Below are 19,898 nucleotides of genomic sequence, written 5' to 3'. Positions count from 1 at the left end.
TGGGACATTGCTTCACCTTCAACCAGTCCATAGGCTCTATTATTACTGACTCATTTTGATCCTAACTGGAAGCCCAAAGTATTCCTACCTTGCCTTTTTGTGCCTTTGCATCTCAGCCAGAGATACCCAGTTCACAGTATTGCTGTATTGCAATGCCATTTTACACAGACCTAAACCCAGGGAGCTTGTCAGGATTCTCATATGTCTCAGACATGTCAAGGTAAACAGCCTTTGCTCAGGGGAATCCTGGCATAGCAAGTCATGTGCAACCTCTGATATCCATCCAAGAACTTGGATATGGATAGTCAGGATCCTCTCCTCATTTACGAGTGAGGATTCAGATGTCAGACAGTGCATCACTCATTTCTTTTTCCCTGCTGTGGAGTATTTTCCTCCTGGAATGGGAGAGAGCCAGATATTAAGCAGGATGACCCGAACTGATTACTTTTGATTCAGGTAGGAAGGTATCCTAAGTATGTGAGAAAGTAGTGTTCAGAGCATGCAGGGTTAGTGATGTCTGAGGTTGGGTTGTGTGATCATTTCTGAGTGAAGATGTTGCAAGCAACAGCAAGAATGGTCCAGCATGAGCCATGGCAGGAGATAGCAGATGTGAGAGTGTGAGATATCAGACAGAATATGGTGCTACTTACATTGGTGGAATAAGCAAGGTCACTGACCTTCTTATATTACTGTAACCTTCTCCAGATGACTAAGATTGATCGGTGTGGTTTTCACTGAAGGAAAAGAATGCCAAGCGTGTGCATTACCCTGTCTAGCAGCACCTCAAGGTCTCTGTCCGCAAAGCAGAGTGCCAATTTTCCCTTGTCTGCCATACCCGGGCAGCAAATGACAGGAATCATGCAGGGCAGCTCGAGATTAACAGTGCCTATCTGGCTGCACAATGGTCATTTCAAAATGATGCCAGGGCTGAGAGATTATCACAGTACACCTTGACAGTGGCAAGTTGTTCAGGGTATGGCAAGTGGTAGAATGAGGCTAGAATCAGACAAGGGCACCATAAGGGTAGGATAGGTAGTTAATAAGGTGAGTTTGTTAAGATACCGTGAGAAACCTTGCTAGGCTTTGCGGAGGAAAATTCTCAGTGAAACTTGACATAACTGACAGCCAAGGAAAGTAAATTTCCACTTTTTTTAAGCAATACAATTCTGAAACCAGACAGCAAAAGTCGGTAGATCTTGGTCAAGAAAAACATTAGAATGTTGGTATGGTCTCAGTTGATAGATACACACAAACACAAATTCTCTGTAAGATATTTAACACTAATTTGATTTTAGCCCTTAGTCAGGGCCATTGAAGACACTGTAATTGAGTTCTACTCACTATGCATAGAGCAAGAGATGAACGAAAGAACCCGATATCCTGTATGGCTTATTATTCAGTAGATCAAGGAAGTTGTTCTTAATTACTCTCACTAGACCTGCAAAATTTTAATTAACCAATAGACCTTGGTAATGCTGCTGAAAAGTGTTAGAGCATCACAGTAAAATATTTAATATATAGTTGAAGTAAATATTTAAGGTCACTGCTGTCAGCATCGATAAATAATAAACATAATTTAAAATGATATTACATACTGTATTGGCCGGTGCTTGTCTGATAGATAGATGTTGGTACTGCCATTGTAGTGATAGCAGCTGTCGCTCCCTCTTCCTCTGATTTTTCTTCATCAATCTTTGGAACACCAGGTGCATCAGAAGATAATTCATTTAGGATTTTTCTGAAATGACATAACCTAAGTTTAGCTAACTATGATATAAAGAAAGACAGTTGCTAATGTAATTTTCCTAATTTTTATCATTTTGGGACTTGGTTCATTTACAATATTTTCAAAATGCTATTTTACACAATAAACTAAAATTAATAACCACATGCACAATGCAAGTGAGTATGGTTAACTCATGGGCCCCAATATTTCATTCAGTGATCAACAATGAATCATGTATTGAAAAATAAATCTCAAAGTTGTTTGCTATCATCTGTTAGGAGGTAGCAATAATATTCTGTACAAAACAGAGTCCTTTCAGAAAACAAGTGCAAGTTTCCTTAAATGTGATGATTCTTACAACTGCATTTTGACCAGCAGCTGTTAAAAAAAATTTTCATTATCAACTTTGAAAATGCGTTGACCCTGAAGCAAATGAATTAGACTCCCAGCATTTATATAGCGAGGAATTTCAGAAGAGGGCCACATGTGATTTTTCACAGACTTTTGTAGCGATAAGATTTTAAGTCTTATCACCTGCAAGTAAGTCCACCATAATTGAGAATAGGAATGCTCAGAGTCCTTTTTATCCTTAGTTGCCTCAAGTAGATGTGGAATAATTACTAAGTTCCAGCAGGAAAGATAACTTGCAAAACAAAAAAACATGGTTTCCATTACCCATCCAATTTCATCTTTTCAATTAATTTGCAAAACGTCATAAATTTGATTTTGACAATTGGCATGTAAGGCATCTGCAGACATACCATTTATTTAATATTAACAGATAACATTCTTCCAGGTAATGAATAACTCACTCTTAAGTATTGCTTTATTCATGAACTTCCCTCCATTCCAGTCAGAATGAGTTGTTCATTCATGCTTAAACAGTGCTTGCATGCTTTTGCAAATCTTTAAATAACCAAGTAATCCATGCCTGCATGGATTTAGACAAGCACTGGCTTGGAATGTATTTATTTATTTTGTGGGATGTGGCTATTGTTGGCTAGCCAGCATTTATTGCCCATCCCGAGTTGCCCTTGAGAAAGTGATAGTGAGCTGCCTTCTTGAACCACTGCAGTCCACCTGACTGACTCTCAATGTCATTAGGCAGGGAATTCCAGAATTTTGACCCCATGATAGTGAAGGAACAGTGATATATTTCCAAGTTGGAATGGTGAGTGGCTTGGACTGTAACTTGAAGGTGGTTGTGTTCCCATATATCTGTTATCCTTGTCCTTCTAGCTGGAAGTGGTCATGGGTTTGGAAGGGGCTATCTGAGATTTTTTGGTGAATTTCTGCAGTACAATTTGCAGATAGTATACACTGCTGCTACTGAATGTCAGCGGTGAAGGGAGTGGATGCTTGTGGATGCAGTGCCAATCAAGAGGACTGCTTCATCCATGATGGTGTTAAGCTTCTTGAGTGATGTTAGGGCTGTACTCATCCAGACCTGTGGGAAGTATTTCATCACACTCCTGACTTGTGCCTTATAGATGGTGGACAGACTTTGGGGAGTCAGGAAGTGTGTTGCTTGCTGCATTATTCCTAGCCGCTGCATTTATGTGGTGAGTTCTGATTAGATTAGATTAGACTTACAGTGTGGAAACAGGCCCTTCGGCCCAACAAGTCCACACCGACCCACCGAAGCGAAACCCACCCATACCCCTTTATTACCCCTTACCTAACACTACGGGCAATTTAGCATGGCCAATTCACCTGACCCGCACATCTTTGGACTGTGGGAGGAAACCGGAGCACCCGGAGGAAACCCACGCAGACACAGGGAGAACGTGCAAACTCCACACAGTCAGTCGCCTGAGTCGGGAATTGAACCCGGGTCTTCAGGCGCTGTGAGGCAGCAGTGCTAACCACTGTGCCACCGTGCCGCCCACTTCTGTTGAGTTTCTGATCATGAATAACTCCCAGAGTGCTGATATGCCAAGAGGCAATGGTTAGATAGTCTCTTGTTGGTGATGATTATAGCTTGGCATTTGTGGCAGTGATAATAACAAGTTGCTTTTATATGGGGTCTTTATAGTAAACATAATAAAGCATCACAAAGACGTTTACAGGACAAACAAAATTTAACACAGAGCTATAAAGGAAGACAGTTAATCAGGTTAAGAGGTTGGACAAAAATAAACATTTTATGGAGATGATTAAATGAAAACAGGGAAGAAAGGCACAACCAACAATGGTAGGAGCTTTTTTAAAATTGGAATGCGAATTGTGTGGGTGAAGCAGTCTTTGAGGGCAATAGAGCTGGAAAAGCTTGGAAAGGTAAGGAAGGGAATGGGGTGTTTTTAAAATAAGAATATTAAAATCAAGCTGTTGCTGAACTAAAACCATGAGAGGCCCACTGCACAGGGATGAAGCATTAAGGGAACACTGTGAAAATTAAAATAAAAGAACTGGAGATCTAAGAGTTCAAATTTATGAAGGGTGCAAAATGGGAGGCAGGTAAGTAGGACTTTGGAATAGCATTTATTTGTACTGTACCTCATCCATGAATCTAAACTAGTTCACAAGTGTCTCATAACTGCAATGTGTACAATAGAGGATGCACAACACAATTTGTCAAGGCTTCCTCAATGGCATTCCCAAAACTTCTATTATCTTGATAAACAATGGATCAGGTATAATGGGAAATATAATCGTCTCATAGACACAGTCCAAATCATATGCTATTCTAACAAGCACAGAAGGCTGCTTTCTCTTCATTTTGCTTTCTCTTCTTTCAGCTGGGTCAAAATTCTGATTTTTGTTTTGTGCAACAGTTATGGAGTTTCAACTCATTAACCGCAACATTTCAACTTGCTGATCACCACCTTACCAAAGGCAACTAGGAAAGAAAATCAATGTTGGGCTTGCCAGTATTGCCTCCATGCAAAAGATTTTGTCTGTAAATAAACAACTCTGTAAAAATAAGGTGCACTATAACCTCAACATCAAAATATAATTTATAAGATAATCCTCTTAACTTGTTTGAATAATCAATCTGCAAAAATAGCCTGTGGATTATCATTTACTGTTCACATGCAACCTTCCAGTATTGCTTGAATACTTCCATATGACGTTCACGGGCAATGTACAGTGATAATTTTCGCACTCCCACAAAACAAAGATACATTATTTCCTTATTCCAAAATTCACTCAGAAAATATTACATCAGTTGTAGTTTTACACTTCACGTAACGTTGACAAATTTGCTCTAATCCAAGCCTACTTCTGAAGCACAGCACAAACTGTTGAGAATCCCCAATGTAATTTCAATGACCAATTGTTGAGCAATACCATTATACACTGAAAAGTATTGTGAGGTCACACAGAAAATTTAGAACTCTCACTTACCATTTCATTACACTGTTTTACTGAAGGATTTATCCATTTTTCTCTATTTTAACACTATTACAAGATTACATGAAGATCTCAGAAAATGCCAGATATGTCAGGTAGTGGGGAAACCTCAACCACAATTAAATTGGTGCTTTTAGTTCCAACACCAACTTTCAAAGAACCATTTAGAAGGGTTTTTAACAGTAGACCTACCTAAAACCAAATGAGGGAATCAAATGATTTTTAAAAATCATAAATGTTTCAACAAGGTTTCCTGAAGCAGTGCATTTGAGAAAAAAATATGGCAAAAGTGATAGAGAGGTTAGCACAACGTTTTTTTAAGATATGGATTTTACAAGAAATACAATCAGATTGGGGTTAGATTTGTTGCAAATATTCAAATAAATAATAAACAGTTTGGAAAAAGAACATATATTTTCAGTTTATCATCCACAATCTCAAGGAGCAGTAGAAAGATGGCACCAAACATTAAATACTACGATTAGAGTGTGTCTAATCATTCCATGTCAAGAATATCATACGAATGTAATTAAGGAATTCCATTTTCACTGTTTGCCATTAGGGATACTCCTAGTGAGTTCTTAGGATTTTGTACTTTTGAACTGATATATGGGCATGAGGTGAATAGCATCCTTACATTTGTTAAGTAAATATTATAAATCAAAAGTAAATTTCTTATATATATATGTCAAGTTTATGAGGAAATCTAACAAAATCATGCAGGTTTGCCAGAAATGTTTGAAGAGTGCTCAAAAAAAACAATAAAAACTGAAGCAGATAAAAGCTCAGATTTTTGTTCCTGGAATCAAGGTGCTTGTACTGGTGTTTGTCTCTGGGGATGCATTAAAAGAAAAGTTTATTACACTTATCAAATTACAGAGAACATCAGCAGGGTAAATTTACGAGTACTTCAGACAGGAGGAAAATTCAGAAAGTGAATTATATAAATGACAGGAAAGTCAGAGGAGAAATAAATTTAGAGTAGTTTACATAGACTACTGATTAAAATGCAAAATCCAGATTCCTTTCAACTCTTGGTCCCTAGATAATTAAACGTCTTATCAATGTACAAGAGATGATATCTCAGGTTAGACAATGCACTTTTGGTGTGAAGTCATGTTTCAAATCGATGTTTTGACAGAAAAGAACCTTGAATGAAAGTATTCCGTTGTGTGTGTGTGTGTGTGTGTGTGTGTGTGTGTGTGTGTGTGTGTGTGTGTGTGTGTGTCACTCCTACACACACACACTCACTCAGGCACTCCTATACACACACATACACAGACATGCACACAGACACACTTACACACAACCTTGCAGACACCCACACTCACACAGGCATCCTCTCTACACTCATGCACACACATACACACTCTCTCTCATAGACACTCACAACCCCCCACCCAAGACACGCACACACACTCCCACACTCCCACATGCACCCCTTCATGGACTTAAGACACTCTACACTCACTACACACACATATACACTCTCTCTCACACTCACAACCCCCAGCCAGACAGACACACATACACAAACAAAGACCCACATGGCCACATATTTTGTGGGGTGAATTTGTACTTGCAGAGTTACATTGTACTTTGCTCAAAAACTGCATGAATTCATGTAAAATTTTGTTATCTCACTTTTTAGGTGAGAATCAATCTAAGCATCATGGCACCGACAGAGAACACAGGGGGCTAACACCTTCAACATATTGCCTAGCTAACACCCGGTGTTACAGCTAACCTGAGAATGCAACTTTTAAAAAGGTTTTGTGATTCACACATGAAAGAAGTGAAACTATCATGGTATTCGAACAGATGAAAGACTCAACAGACAATCAAGGTATTTTTCAATGTATAATTTCAGTTACATCACATTGTAAATTTTTGCTATAAACTCTGTGCCTTAGAATTGTGTCCTCCACTATCACCTGATGAAGGAGCAGTGATCTGAAAGCTAGTTGCTTCGAATTAAACCTGTTGGACTATGTCCTGGTATTGTGTGATTTTTAACTTTGTACACTCCAGTCCAACACTATTCTCTCCCAAGTTACTCTTTTGCCCTTAACATACTTAAACAATCATTTTGTATTCTCCTTAACTTTGTTTGCCATAGCCAACTCATGTCCCTTTTTTCCCTCCTGGTTTCACTCCTAAGTATACTCCTACTGCCCTTATACTCTCCAGGGATTCAGTCAATCCCTGCTGTCTAAATCTGACATTTCCACTTTTTTTTTTGACCAGAGCCTCATTTTCTCTAGTCATTCAATATTCCTTCAATCTACTAGCCTTTCCCTTCACGCTAACAGGAATGTACTGTCTCTGATGGACAAGGGCTGCAGATTCATTCGAACACCAAATTCCCCTCCACGTACTATTCCGGCTTGGAACTATATTGCTGTTCCAAAATCCTAGAACTCCCTTCTTAACAGGAGTGGAGAGTACCTGCACCTCAAACATTGCAGCAGTTCAAGAAGGCATATCACAATTCCACTTTCTGAAGGGCAATCAGAGATGAGCAATAGATGCTACCCTGGTAAGTAACACCCACATCACATGAAAAAGAACCTCTTCTTTCATGTATATGCAGTATATGTAACTATCTGCATTAGAAAGCAGTCCAAAGGTGTATGTCCCAAGCTATTAGATAACATGAATGCATAGAGAAACAAGAATAATAATATAACAATAAGAAACTGAAATAATAAATCATGAAATACCACTGTAGACGATGGGATTATAACACCTTCTTCAAAATGCTAATCCCACCTTTTGTGCCAAAATGATTTATTGCAACATAAATGTCAACTGTATGATTTGAAAATTCCATTCAACCACCAGTTACCATCTATGTTGGCTTCGGCTTCTGCACTGTTAACTCTGAAGAATCCAAAGGATCTGTACTTGGCTTCCTCTCATGTTTCACTTGCATCAACCTAAGCCAATATAGTCCTCAATAACCACCTATCATTGGCCTATATTGCTGTCAATCAACTTCAAAACTCTCATCCTTATTGTCAAATCTCTTCATTAATTTGTCCTTTTCCAATCTTAAGACTTACTCTAACCCAAAATTCCTCAGTGATCCTTTCAATCCTCTGGCTTCTCCATATTAATTTTAAGTTGGTCCACCAATTGACAGCTATCCCTTCAACTGCCTGGAGTTCCAGATTTTTCTCCCTGAACTTCTCTCTATCTCAAGCTTTGCACTTCTTCCTTCAAGGAACTCCTTAAAATTTATCTCTTTGACCAAGATTTTTGCCACCTATCTGAATATATTATCTGATTTGGTGTCAAACCTTAATCAAAAGTTCTCCTGTGAAATGCTTTGGAATGGTTTACAAAGCTACTGTATAAATACAAGTTGTTGACATTCAAGTTAGCATTGCAGTATTAAGGATAATCTATAACTATTCTTCAATTGATATATATAAGCTGACTATACACGTTTATAGTATTGCATTGCTTCTATTTTTATATTTCAGTTTCTTCAGAAATTAGGAGGTGAAAAAATTGGCTGCAACAAAACTGCCATGCACCAAAGCTCCAGACTGCTCAGGGAAAGACTTAATTCTTTGAACTGGAAAGCATTTGTTTGGTGTATAAATACACTTTCTCTAAAATTAAGAGAATTTTGAGGTCAGTGAGAGAAAAAAATGAAATTGTTTGTTTTCATTCAACATTCGTGTAAAATGCTATATTTAAATTCTACAGTTTATGATACTCAGGAAAATCTAATCCAATCAGATGCCATCATTAACTACAGGGAGAAGTAAAATATGCACAATGTAGTAAAAACCTGTAGGAAGGTCGCCTGGATAGAATTTCTCTCCGTTTTTGAGAGTCAGTCACAACCTCGGCAGAATCACCAGACTCATCTGTTTCTGCAATAGTAGCTACCTATAGATAGAAACATACAATATAACATTAAAATTAACTACTAAAATGAATTTTTGAATGGTTTTTAGAAGCACAATATAACCATATCATTTTAATTCCAGTTAACTGAAAAAAACATTCATGGTGTACCCAGTTCAAAGCAGCAGTTAAATTCTGCTCAGAAGAGAGACCAAACTTGTTTAAAATTATTCCCTTTGGACAAAATGTTTATCTTAAATGTTTTATATTAATCATAAATAACAAAGTTAAACTATGACGCTGACATTATCATAACATACACATCAAGAATATACATTTTTGTCTAACCATATCAGGATATGCTACATGACAAACACAATGTACATAGGGAAATCCTGTTCCTTGTTTAACAGTTCCTGTCTAAGCCAGAAATAAAATTGTTGATTAGTGAGCTCGGGCAGAAGGTATGAGTGCAGTCGACTTGAACTCCGTATCATTCGTGATGAGAAAATATGAAATAGATACAGTTGAAGTGTTTCTTTAAACATTAAATAATTATCTATAAAGGTTAATGTTGAGGGATGATGGTGGTTGTCGACATTAAGGTTAAGGGTTTGATAGGTTAGATATAGAGATTTGTTCTTTATAGGGAAACTAAAACATAACATAAAGATCCAAGAGCTGGAGTAGGCAATTTAGCCCCTTGAGTTGCTCTGCATCAATACAATCATGACTGATCTCATCTCAGCCTTAACTCCACTTTCTTGTGTGCTCTCCATAACCCTTCAACTCATTACTAATTTAAAAATTGTCACTCTCCTCCTTAAATTAATCAGTCATACCACTCACTGCACTTCAGTGTGGAGAATTCCACAGATTCATGACTGTTTGAGAGAAGTGATTTCTCCTTATCTCTGTTTTAAATCTGCTATCCCTTATTCTAGAGCAATAACTTCTTGTTCCAGGTTGCCCTACAAGGACAAAAGTACAGACTACAAAAGACAATTATCAGTAAATGTGATGTGGAGTTTGGGCAAAGTTTCATAACAAGCAAAAGAATGGCAAAAATGCAGAACTTGGCCACGATAGGAGAAGGTGAGGTGAGTAACTGCAGATATGGTTAAGGGAAAGCTAAATAAGGTCAGGAGAGAAAAAATACAGATGGATATGCCGATAGAGCTAATCTGAAAGGGGTCAGGAGGGCCTGTGCAGGGCAAAAACATGTGTCAATTACTGGCTTGTTCTGCAGTGTGAGTTCCATAGAACTCCAATTACTTGTATGTATACTAAGTGGAAGTCCAATGTAACATGTTTCAAAATAGCACAAATCTGTTTATGGCATAGTGGTTTCATGACTCACAGTCCGTTATTAGCCTGATCCAACCATACCAACTTCTGTCTCTCCCCTCCCCTCAGCCTCCCCCACCAGCGCCACCACCACCCAATCTCCTTGCCTCAACTCTTCCCTCGCTTCACTTTTCTCATTTTTGCTTCTTCGTGATGTCAGTCTATAAGCCAATCATCCCAAGGGTCTTCACAGAGACACAATCAGCAACAAATGTGACAAAAAGCTTGGTCAAACAGATGGGTTTTAAGTAAGGTCTAAAACAAGAGATGGAACTAATAAAGCAAAAGGTTCGAGGCAGGAATTCAAAACATTGTGCCTGGGCAACTAAAGGCATAGATATCATTGGTAAAGGGAAAGAAAGAACTTCACAAGCAGGCCTGAGGAACTGAAAAGGTTGAAGACCAGACTAAAGATAAGCAGAGATGAAGTAATTAAGTGGTATACATGCAAGATGAGAATTCTGAAGTTTAAGCATCAAGAAACTTGAAGCCAATGTAATATTGGATAAACTAAACTTGAGACACCATGGGGTTAGGAGACTGTTTAAGATAGTAAAATGTCAGAATTGATATACAAATGTCTAAAATAAAGACAAGCAGAAAACAATCCATCTTCAGAGCCTGTACTATGATTCAATACGACCATGGCTAATTTGGTTGTGGCCTCAATTCTACATTCCTGCTTACCTCTGATACCCTTTGATTCCCTTAATGGTCAGAAATCTATCTACCTCGTCCATACAAATATTCAATGGCCCCACCTCTCTGCAGCAGAGAGGTACACAGAAGAATATACAATATCAATTATGCCACATATATAATAAATCATTCCAAAAAAAGCTTGTCCAATAAGACAAGCGTTATCGAATTATACCAGTGCACAAGTTTTATTCTTAATTTTTACAAAAGGCAGAACATTACATCATATAATGCCTTCCCAACCTGAAGGTTTTCCAAAATACTTTATGGCCAATGAAGTGTAGTCACTGTTGTAATGTTGTAAACACAACACACAATTTCCACACAAAAAGGTTCCATCAACTCAGATGAAATGGGTTAAAGACCAGATACTCTGTTCTCATAGAGGTGTTCAGAAATAAATATTGACCAAAACACTAGGGCAAATTCACCTCCTTTTCTTTCTTAGCATCTCTTTCATACAGTTAAGGATAAGTATGTTTTAAAAAGTAAGATTTTTCTTCCGGCATGCTATTCAGCAAATGCAGAGAATGATTGTTGTGCATAAAGCAACTCACAACTAATGATAAGGTGACCTGTACTTTGAGCAGTTTATAGCATGTTCATGTATTGTGTCATTAAAGTCTGGAAATTGCAAATATAGATATCCCTGATAAAATACCTACAACAGCAAGAAGATTTCCAGATTATTTGCACTGTTTGAAAAAGGAAAGAAAAGAGAGTGGAGAACAACAGACATGTTGACATCAGAGTAGAAAATATTAAATCTACTTTAAAGGTTATAATTGCGATAAGGGAAACAAGCCAACAGGTAACAAGTCCAATAACAATTCTAAATTTAAGCCTTTGGACATATAACCAGCAGGTGATGTAGCAGTGGGAGACCATTGTAGATGGTGATCACAAGACAGTTGATTTAGCATCCTTTTGGAAATGGGCAAAGAGAACAGCAGTAAAAGTTCCAAACTGAAGGAAGAAAGTGAACTGGATAGATATTTGTAGGAAACTTAGTGGCAAAATGTGAAACTCTATGGCACTGATCTCCAAGCCTTTTAAGCATAGGATTACTTTTTGACTTTAAGTGCAACCCAGGATTTACTCTGAAGAAAATGTAGAATAAAGTTTATTTTTCAGTCCAATATAAATTTAAAACCAAGTATAAATAATTATTAATTTATCCTCTATACACCTTATAGTCATAAAGATATTCAGCATGGAAACAGACCCTTCAGTCCAACTCGTCCATGCCAACCAGATATCCTACTGCCATTTGCCAGCACTTGGCCCATATTCCTCTTAAACTTTCCTATTCATACACCCATCCAGATGTTTTTTAAATGTTGTAATTGTGCCAGCCTCTAACACTTCCTATGGCAGCTCATTCTATACATGATCACCCTCTGGATGAAAAAACTGCCCCTTAGGTCCCTTTTGTATCTTTCCCCTCTCAGCTTAAATGTATTTCTTCTAGTTTTTGACTTCTCTACACTGGGAAAAAAGCTTTGTCTACTTACCCTATCCATGCCCCTCATGATTTTAGAAACCTCTATAACGTAACCCCTCCGACTCTCCAGGGAAAACAGCCCCAGCCTATTCAGCCTCTCCCTATAGCTCAAACCCTCCAACCCTGGCAACATCCTTGTACCAAATCTCAGTATGATACGTGTACAGTAACTGTACATTATCTGCCAGTGCCTTGATGTCTGGGTTGGAGCTTGAAATATGAGTCGTACACACCCTATCAAATGGTTATCTATGAGGCAGGTGTGGTACTTCAACTTGATTATCTTCATTTGAGAGCACTATCTCCTAAATCAAAGTAAGTGTTCACTTTGAAGTGCAGGATGATAGAAATGGATATTTGTCTCTGTTGACAAGTCCACAAAAAATGCTGTCCCTTCAATATGACTTTCAACTCATTCTTTACATAGAAATTATCTCAGCATCAATTTTATTGCTTTGAAAAATCAAATCACATAGAATTTAGTTGCCAACCTACCACTGCCTACTGGAGGGAATGGATTTGAGTTTGAGACAAATATTGACAGTACAGTAGCTCAGTGGTTAGGACTGCTGCCTTACGGCACGAGGGATTTGGGTTCGATTCCAGCTTTGGCTGACTCTGTGGAGTTCGTTCGTTCTCCCAACGTTTGCACGTATTTCCACCGGGTACTCCAGTTTCCTCTCTCAGTCCCAAAATGTGCAGGTTGGTAGACTGGCCATGCTAAATTGATGAAGGGCTTTTACCCGAAATGTCAAACTTCCTGTTCCTCAAATGCTGCCTGACCTGCTGTGCTTTTCCAGCAGCACACTCCTGATTCTAATCTCAGCATTTGCAGTCCTCACTTTTGCCTACATTGCCCGTAGCGTCCGGGGATCTGCAGGCTAGGTGCATTAACTATGGGATATACAGGGTTTCGAGAACATGGCAAAACGTCTTTGAAGGGTCAGTACGGACTCAGTGGGCTGAATTTCCTGCTCCTATATTGTCGGGAGTCTATGAAATTTGTTTCGTCATAGCTAATTACCTGTTTAATTCCACTAACTTCCTCAGGTGTATTTTCTTTTAGTGTGTTATTTGTTTTAAACAGGGAGAACCACAGACTATGCTAATTTTCCTTACAGTTCACAATTCAGCTCAGTTTTGATGATGTATTTGCAAGGAACCTTAAGTCAAGCAACCTCGCACTGTCTGACTGCTCACAGTGCACTTTGTTCCTTGATTCGAGAAAAGAAATGATTCAAGTATCAAGTGTAAAAATCTTTGGAGGGCTTTCCCTCAACTTAGGAGAAAGCGAGGACTGCAGATCCTGGATATCAAAGTCGAGAGTGTGGTGCTCAAAAAGTGCAGCAGGTCAGGCAGCATTGAGGAGCTGGAGAATCATCATTTCAGGTAGACGCCCTTCATCAGGAATCCCTCGGCTTAGTGATTCACATTAGTTCACTGTAGTAAGCACTGAGTTCATCGAACGACGACTTAAATAAGGAGTGTTGCTTTGCTCTAATCCAGTTTGTTACCTTAACAACTTTCATTTCATAAGAAAGGTCCATAACTTTACTCACTTGCTGGTGGATTATATAGTGGTAATTCACAAAGAAAGGGGAAAATCAGGATCATTCCTGCAAAATGCAGAAAATATCAAATTTCCAACATTGACTCGGACTCCCATAGTGCCAGGGGCTTAGAGGGAGCAGAAATTGTTAGGTGCGTCCATAGCGTTTCTTGAAACTGTACTAGGGAAGGAGCATACAAGATCTGGTACTGGGGAATGAGTCTGGCCAGATGATTGAAGTTTCAGTAGGGGAGCGTTTGGGTAACAGTGATCATAATTTGATAGAAAGTTATGCTAAGGATGATAAGACAGTTTAGTAAAAACAAGGAAAGAACTTAAACAAGGAATTAAGAGGGCTAAAAGGGCAATAAAATGTTCTTGACAAGTAGGATTAGGAATCCCAAAGCATTTCATATGTGTGTTAGGAGGATAGCTAGAGAAAAGGTTGGTTCACTCGAGAACAAAGGAGAGAATTTATGTGCGGAACCAGAGGAATTGGGTGAGGTATTTAATGGAGTTCTTTGTGTTGGCATTCACTAAAGAGGAGGACATGAATGATGGTAAGATTAGGGAGGGGTATGTTGATATTCTCAGGCATGTCGCTATAAAGGGGGTAATGGTGTTGAGGGCCAGATTAGAATCTATGAAAGAATGCTGTGAGAGGCAAGGAGGAGATTGCTGAAGCCTTGACAGAGATATCTGTATTACCTTTAACCACACGTGAGGCTCCAAAAGCGTGAAGAATAGCCAAAGTTGGGCAAAAGGAATAACTCAGGATATAATGGCCAGTGAGCACTGGTTGAGAAGTTATTGGAGAAAATGTTAAGGGAAAGTAATTACTCGAATTCGGAAAGTAATGGACTTACTAGGGAGGTGATGGTATTATCACTAGATCATTAATCCAGAGACCCTGCTAAAGTTCTGGGGATCCAGGTCAAATCCTGCCCAGGCAGATGGTAGAATTTGAATTCAATAAAAAAATGTGGAATTCAGAGTCAATTGATGACCATGAAATCACTGTCAATTGTCAAAAAGAAAAATCTGATTCGCCAATATCCTTCAGGAAAGGGAACTGTTGTCCTTATCTGGGCTGGCCTATACATGATTCCAGATCCATAGCAAGGTGGTCGACTCTCAACTGCCCTCTGAACATTAGGGACGGGTAGTAAAGGCTGACCTATCCTGTGACACCCACATCCTGTGAATGAATGATTTTAAAAATTAGGGATAGAAAGCATGACTTTATATGGGGGAGGTTTTGTCTCACAAATCTGATTGAGTTTTTTTGAGGAAGTGATCAATGGGGGTAGGGCAGTGGTGTTGTCTACATCAACTTCACTAAAGCACTTGACAAGCTCTCTCATGGTGGGCTGATCCAGAAGATTAAGTCACATGGGATCCACAGTGAGATGCTACGTTGGCTACAATATTGGCCTGGTCATAGAAGAGAGCAGGTAGTTGTGGACAGACATTCTTCTGACTAGAGATCAGTAACTAGTGGTGTTCTGTAAGGATCAGTGCTGGAACCTCTATTGTTTGTAATATACATTAAATAATTTGGATGAAAATGTAGGAGACCTGATTGAAAGGTTTTTACAGGACAAGAAAACTGGTGGAGTCAAAAAGACTGGCGCTGAGAAAGCACAGCCAGTTAGGCAGCATCCAAGGAGCAGGAGAGTCGACTGAGCATAAACTCTTCATCAGAAATGTGGGGGAGCTGAGAGATAAATGACAGGGGGGGCAGGCGGTGGGAAGGTAACTGGGAAAGTCATAGGTAGATGAAGGTGGGGGGTAATGGTGATAGCTTGGATTAGATAAATGGGAAGAAAGATGGACAGGTAGGTCAGTTCGAAAGTGGGGTTCCGAGTTAGAGGGTTGGATCTGGGATAAGGTGGGGGGAGGGAAGAACAGGAAACTGGTGTAATCAACATTGATTTAATGTGGTTGGAGGGTCCCAAGATGGAAGATAAGGTGTTCTTTCTCCAGTCATCAGGTAGATAGGATTTGGCCGTGGAGGTGATCAAGGACTTGCATGTCCTTGGCAGAGTGGGAGGGGGAGTTGATGTGTTCAGGGTTGTTTGGTGCATGTGTCCTGGAGGTGTCTACTGAAATGTTCCACGAGTTGGCATCCTGTCTCCTCAATGTAAAGGAAACCACATCGAGAGCAACAAACACAGCAGGTGAGATGTTTGAAGGTGCAGGAAAATCTCTGCTGGATGTGGAAGGAGGTGAGGGGAGAAGAGGTGTGGATGCAAGGTTTACACTTCTTGTAGTGGCAAGGAAAGTGCCGGAAGTGGGGTTAATGGGGGGAGCGTGGATCTAATGAGGGAGTCGTAGAGAAAATGATATCTGTGAAATACTGAAAGGAGCGGGGAGGGAAATATATCTCTGGTGGTGTGGTCTGACTGTTGTTGGCGGAAATGGCGGAGGATGATGCATTGTATCTGGAGGTTGGTGGTGTGGAAGGTGAGAACCATGGGGGGGTTCAGTCCTTGTTACGGTTGGAGGGGTGGGGTTCAAGGGCGGACATGTGGGAAGTCGAAGAGATACACTGGAGGACATTTTTGACCATGTGGGAGACTATCTGGTCACCCTGGGAGTAAGGGATAGCATTTTATTGGTGTGTGTTTGTGTGCACGTGTGTGTGCGTGTGTGTGTGTGTGTGTGTGCACGTACGTGTGCGCGTGGTGGTAGAGTTTGTAGAAAAATATTGCCAGGGTGGAATGGATCTTTCAGAATTTCTGTATTTCACAGATCAGTGGCTCTGCAACTCCCTCATTAGGTCCATGCTCCCCCCACCAACTCCACTTCCGGCATCTCCCCTTGACACCTCAAGAAGTGTACACTCTGTGCCCACACCTCCCCTCTCACCTCCATCCAAGACCCCAAAGGATCCTTCCACATCCAGCAGAGACTTTTCTGCACCTCCAATCACCTTACCTGTGTTTGTTGTTCTCGATGTGGTCCAGGTAGCTGTGGGAGTCGGTGGGTTTGAAGTAGATGTCCATGTTGAGTTGGTCACTAGAAATGGAGATCCAGGAAGGGGAGGGAGATGTCCAAGATGTTCCAGGTGAACTTGAGGTCAGGGTGGAAGGTGTTCATGAAGTTGACGAACAATTCAACCTCCTCATGGGAGCATGAGATGGCTCCGATACAGTCATCATGCAGTGGAGGAAAAGGACCACAATTTCCCCTCCCACGTGGTCAACAATGCCTGTCAGTGTATTTCCTTCACTCCCCATACCTCCACCCTTGAAACCCACTCCTCCAACTGCAACAAGGACAGAACCCCAATGGACTGCACCTTCCATACTACCAACCTCCAGCTACAATGCATCATCCTCTGCCACTTCTGCCAGCTTCAGTCAGACCCCACCACCAGAGATATATTTCCCTCCCTGCATTCCGCAGAGACCATCCCCTCTGCGACTCCCTCGTCAGGTCCACGATCCCCATCATGCCATACAATACACTCTTGGCACCTTCCCTTGCAAGAGGTATAAAACCTGTGCCTGCACCTTCCCCCTCACCTCCATCCAGGCCCCAAAGGATCCTTCCACATCCAGAGAAATTTTCCTGCACCTCCAACTACTGAAATTAATTGAATTTATTGTCACGTGTATCGAGGTACAGAGAAAAGCTTTGTCTCGAGAGCAATACAGGTAGACCACACTGTTAAATAGCATGGATAAGTATATAGTAGGTAAACAGTGGCAGAACCCAAAACACAAGTACAGGCGAATGCTAAGAGTTTGAGAGTCCATTCAGTATTCTAACAACAATAGGGTAGAAACTATTTCAAAACCGGCTGGTGCATGTGTTCAGGCTTCTGAACCTTCTCCCCGATGGTAGAGGTTGTAGAAAAACATTGCCATGGTGGGATGGATCTTTGAGAATGCTGGCAGCCTTTCCTTGACAGCGGGCCTGGTAGATTCATTCTATAGATGGGAGGTTGGCCTTTGTGATTAGGTAAAAACAAGGACTGCAGATGCTGGAAACCACAGTCTAGATTAGAGTGGTGCTGGAAAAGCACAGCAGGTCAGGCAGCATCCGAGGAGCAGGAAAATCAACGTTTCGGGCAAAAGCCCTTCATCAGGAATAGAGGCAGGATGCCTGCACAGTGGAGAGATAAATGAGAGGGGGATGGGGTTGGGAAGAAAGTAGCATAATTACAATAGGTGAATAGGGGTGGGGATGGAGGTGATAGGTCAGAGAGGAGGGTGGAGTGGATAGGCGGGAAGGAAGATAGGCGGGAAGGAAGATAGGCAGGTAGGACATCATGAGGGCGGTGTTGAGCTGGAAGGCTGGAACTGGGGTGAGGTGGGGGAAGGGGAAATGAGGAAACTGGTGAAATCCACATTGATGCCATTGGGTTGAAGTGTTCCAAGACAGAAGATGAGACTTTCTTCCTCCAGGCGTCGGGTGGTGAGGGAGCGGCCTGGACGAGTCCCAGGACCTACATGTCCTTGACAGAGTGGGAGGGAGAGTTGAAATGTTGGGCTACAGGACGGTGGGGTTGATTGGTGCGGGTGTCCCTAAAGCGCTCTGGTAGGAGGCGTCCAGTCTTCCCAATGTAGAGGAGACCGCATCAGGAGCAACAGATACAATAAATGATATTGGTGGATGTGCAGGTAAAATGTTGATGGATGTAGAAGGCTACTTTGGGTCCTTGGATGGAGGTGAGGGAGGTGGTGTGGGCGCAGATTTTGCAATTTCTGAGGTGGCAGGGGAGGAACCCAGGGAGAGAGGGAGGGTTGTTGGGGGGGGGGGGGTAGCATGGATCTGACCAGGTAGTCACGGAGGGAGCGGTCTTACGGAAATGGATGGGAAGGGAAAAATATCCTGGTGGTGGGGTCCGTTTGGAGGTGGCAGAAATGTCGTCGGATGATGTGGCTCATGCAAAAGTTGGTAGAGTGGGTGGTGAACACGGGGGGGGGGGGGGGTTCTGTCCTTGTTATGGTTGGAGGGGTGGGGTTTGAGGGCGGAGGGGCAGGATGTGGATGAGATGCGTTGGAGGGGATCTTTAACCACGTGGGAAGGAAATTTGTGGTCTCTAAAGAAGGGGGCCATCTGGTGTGTTTTGTGGTGGAACTAGTCCTGCTGGGAGCAGATACGGTGGAGGTGGAGGAATTGGGAATGCGGGATGGTATTTTTGCAGGAGGTAGCGTGGGATGAGGTATAGTCCAGGTAGCTGTGGGAGTCGGTGGTTGTCTGGGCCAAGTTCATCACTCTCTGTACCGTCTCTGATCTTGAATGGTACAGTTACCATACCAGGTAGTAATACATCTGGACAGATTGCCCTCGATGGCATACCTAAAAAAATGGTTGGCAAGGGTATTTGCCATCACGCCAAATTTCCTCAGCTGCCTGAGGAAGAAGAGACATTGTTGGGCCTTTGTAACCAGTGCATCCACATGAAGAGTCCAAGGAAACCTGTTGTTGATGACCACTCCCAGGAGCTTGACACTCTCCACTCTTTCCACCTTGGTGCTGTTAATGTGTAGGGGGGGGCTTGAGTAACATTCCATCGAAAGTCAATAACGAGTTCCTTGGTTTTGCCAGCATTGAGAGCTAGGTTGTTTTCAGTGTATCATTTTTCCAGGTCTTCCACCTCCCGTCTGTTTCATGCCATCTGAGATTCGACCAACTATGATGGTGTCATCAGCGAACATGTAAATGGCATTAGTCTGGTATTTGGCGACGCAGTCATGGGTATACACTAAGTATGGTAGGGGGCTGAGTACACACCCCTGGGGTACTCTGGCGTTGAGTTGCTCATCGTGTTGAGCAACTGTTCCATTGTTCTCGATGTGGTGTCCTCTACATTGGGGAGGCAGGACACCAACTCATGGAACGTT

At 41.2% G+C, this 19,898-nt stretch overlaps 1 protein-coding gene across 2 annotated transcripts in view; it reads right to left on the bottom strand.

Annotated features, from left to right (window-relative positions):
• Positions 1-19,898, bottom strand: part of LOC132815817 (cAMP-responsive element modulator-like) — a 138,536-nt gene that overhangs the window by 56,197 nt on the left and 62,441 nt on the right. For both annotated transcript variants that reach the window (XM_060825089.1, XM_060825088.1), the window contains exons 5-6: positions 8,883-8,983; positions 1,596-1,738 (exon numbers count right to left, since the gene is read on the bottom strand). In XM_060825089.1, the coding sequence (XP_060681072.1) occupies positions 1,596-1,738; positions 8,883-8,983 (244 nt within the window). The remainder of the gene's footprint in view (positions 1-1,595; positions 1,739-8,882; positions 8,984-19,898) is intronic.

The sequence above is a fragment of the Hemiscyllium ocellatum genome, chromosome 5, assembly GCF_020745735.1.
Source record: "Hemiscyllium ocellatum isolate sHemOce1 chromosome 5, sHemOce1.pat.X.cur, whole genome shotgun sequence".
Classification (NCBI taxonomy): domain Eukaryota; kingdom Metazoa; phylum Chordata; class Chondrichthyes; order Orectolobiformes; family Hemiscylliidae; genus Hemiscyllium; species Hemiscyllium ocellatum.
Note: the sequence above shows the minus strand (reverse complement) of the source record. Positions and strands in the feature narration are given on the sequence as shown.